At 47.4% G+C, this 3,107-nt stretch overlaps 1 protein-coding gene across 1 annotated transcript in view; it reads left to right on the top strand.

Moving 5' to 3' along the window:
- Positions 1 to 44: 44 nt before the first annotated feature.
- The window catches only part of Calr3 (calreticulin 3), a 22,128-nt gene continuing 19,065 nt past the window's right edge, over positions 45 to 3,107 (top strand). The window contains exons 1-2 of the mRNA XM_031340299.1: positions 45 to 282; positions 379 to 480. Coding sequence (XP_031196159.1) covers positions 192 to 282; positions 379 to 480 — 193 coding nt within the window. The 5' untranslated portion in view covers positions 45 to 191. The remainder of the gene's footprint in view (positions 283 to 378; positions 481 to 3,107) is intronic.

Genomic DNA, 3,107 nt, shown 5'->3' with positions numbered 1-3,107 from the left:
CGCTCCACCCACCAATGAGCGCCTCAGGTCACAATTGCGGGGCGTCATGGGACCAAGTAATTCCAGCGCACCCATTCAGCGGCCTCAGGTCATAATCCCAAAGCATGCCGCCGGTAGTTGTAGTTTCTAAGTTGCGCCAGTCAGGCCGTACAGACACCTGAGAGCAGAGAGCGGAAGTCGCTCGTGCAGCCATGGTCTCGGCTCCTGTGTCGCTCTGGGCCATCTGCGTGCTGCGCGTGGCACTGGCCACTGTGTACTTCCAGGAGGAGTTTCTAGACGGAGGTGAAGGCGATTGCCGTGGTAGCTGGTGGTCTGTGTCCACCATCTGTGATATGGGCCCGTGCACTTTGCACCGCTAACCCCCCTGTTTCCCCACAGAGCGCTGGAGGAACCGCTGGGTGCAGTCCACCAATGACTCTCAGTTTGGGCACTTCAGAGTCTCATCGGGAAAGTTCTATGGGCATAAAGAGAAAGACAAAGGTTAGTGTAGAATCGGGAGCAAATAGAGTAGAGTTAGAAGCCGCACGGCACCGTCACGGGGCACCCCCGTTCAAGCCAGGACATTGAGGCACATGCAGTCTCCTCTGCAATACCCTGTTTGGGTTTACATAAGTTTAAGATTGACTGGAGGGTGTTTGGTTTTAGTTTTTGAGCAGTCTTATGTAGCCCTAGGATAACTCCCAGCCTCCGAAGTGCTGGTTACTTTTTCCGAATCTATGTATGTTGGGGGTGTGGGGCAGTATGCACCCTGAGTGGACTAGAATGACAGTGGAGGTGCTCAGAACGTGCTAGAATGACAACTGGGGTCAACAGGAATGACTGTGTTGGCATTTTTTAGTAGATGCCCAAGATCACCTCACTTCATGAAAATTGGAACCAGGCTATAGCACAACCTGGGATCCTAGCATTCCAGGGTCTTCATGGAGCAGGAAAATCACAAGTTCAAGACCAGCCTGGCTGTAGAGTGAGGTCTGGCCCACCCTAAGATACAGCCAGATCTTGTCACAAAACAAAAAGAGGGGAAATCAAAATGAAAAGTGGGACCAGCAAGATTGGCCTGTGGCCAAGCTTGGTGACCTAAGTTTGATCCCCAGAACCTACAGGGTAGAAGGAGAGAACCTATGCCCACAAGTTGTCCTCCAACTTTGGCACAAGCCCCAACCCCACAAAATAAATAAATAAATATAAATTGTATTTTATTTAGTTTAGTTTGGTTTGGTTTGAGCCAGGGTCACTCTATCCCTGACTGTCTAGAAGCTCTCTAAAATCTGCCTGCCCCTTCCCCTGCCTCTTACGTGCTAGAATTAAAGGCATGTATCAACAAAAACAGCTAATAAATATGTTTGTTCAACATCTATGAAGTCCTGGATCCCAGCTCCAGTACAGCCTAAATGGGGTGTAGGCACCACTCAAGAGAAATGGCTAGAGAATTTAAAAGGCCAAAGTCATTTTGTAGCTACATTGCAAGTTCAAGGTCAACCCAGGATACATGAGAACTTGTCTGGGAAAAAAAAAAAAAGAGTTGGTTTATCTGAGGCAGGTTCTCTCTATGAAGCCCAGGCTGGCCTGGAATTCCAGGTCCTTCTGCTCCAGTCAGCCACATGCTTGGTTGGTTCACAAGTGTACTGGCTGGTGTTGTGTGTCAAATTGACAAAAGCTGGAGTTTCACAGAGAAAGGAGCTTCAGATGAGGAAATGTCTCCATGAGATCCAACTGTAAGGCATTTTCTCTGATCAAGGGGGAGGGTCCATTGTAGGTGGTGCCATCCCTTGTAGTCTTGGATTCTATAAGAAAGCAAGCTGAGCAAGCCAGGGGAAGCAAGCCAGAAAGGAACATCCCTCCATGGCCTCTGCAACAGTTCCTGCTTCCTGACCTGCTTAGTTCCAGTCCTGACTTCCTTTGGTGATGAACAGCAATGTAGAAGTGTAAGCTGACTAAATTCTTTCCTCCCCAACTTGTATCTTGGTCATGATGTTTGTGCAGGAATAGAAACCCTAACTAAGACAAATTAAATTGTACCAACATAGTGGGGTATTCCTGTGACTTCCTGTGACAACCTGACCATGTTTTGGGAGGACTGTGGAAGGACTTTGGAACTTTGAGCTAGAAAAGCCTTTGGGTGTTAAGAGCTCTGTGGGATGTTCTGTAGGAGCTTGCAAGATAATGTTGAGAACAGTGCAGAAGATGGAGGCCTGGCTTGTAAAATTTCAGAGGGAAGATTAAAGACTTTTATCAGGGCCATTGCTATTTTGATTGTGAAGATTCTGTGGTTTTGGTTAGCTGGGGCTGAAGAATCAGCTGTAATTAACAAGATACCAGAAGTACTAAAGTGAAAACTTTGCATTACTGGGGCTATTGATGCTGGTTAGCCAGAACTAAGAAATTAGTGGTGATTAAGCAGAGACTAGCATCATTGGGGTGAAATTTTCTGGGAAGTGTTTTCTGAGAGCACAAAGAGGCTGTGTTCCAGAGATAGCCAAGGTTGCACCTTGTGTTGCAGCAGGACTTGGTAATGTGTAAGAGTCACCCAGGTGGTACTGGTTTTGAAGACTTGAAGGGGTCCTGAAGAGCAGCTGAAGCTCAGCACTGTGAGAAGCCATGGAAGACCATTGATGAAGATGCAGCCTCAGTTGCAATTGATGGCCCAAGACTGAAGGGGTCATTCAAAGGAGTTGAGGCTTGGCACCATGACGAGGGTCTATGAGAGGCTATTGGTGAAGCCTAGTTGCAACAGAAGACATCAGTATTTTGCAGATGCCAGTACCATGAATGATCATCAAGAACAGCAGCAGCAGTGGAGTACAGGCATCTGGAGTCTAAAAGACAAGCTGTGTGCTACAAAGGGCAGAGCTGGAGAAGTGACCCAAGCCCTTGGAGGAATCCAGAAGATCATGAGTGGATCCCAGACATTGGACAGTTGGAGTTTGATTTTGCTTTTGGTTGTGACTGTGCCCTGATATTTTTCCCTTTTGAAGGAAGAAAGTATTTTAGTGGAGCCCACAATTAAAGAGACTTTTAATTGGGTTGGGCAATGGTGGTACACGCCTTTAATCCCAGCACTTGGGAGGCAGAAGCAGGTAGATTTCTGAGTTTGAGGCCAGCCTGGT

Source organism: Mastomys coucha, unplaced genomic scaffold, assembly GCF_008632895.1.
Source record: "Mastomys coucha isolate ucsf_1 unplaced genomic scaffold, UCSF_Mcou_1 pScaffold22, whole genome shotgun sequence".
NCBI classification, from domain to species: Eukaryota; Metazoa; Chordata; class Mammalia; order Rodentia; family Muridae; genus Mastomys; species Mastomys coucha.
The sequence above is the reverse complement of the archived record's forward strand: the minus strand, read 5'-3'. Positions and strand labels throughout refer to the sequence as shown.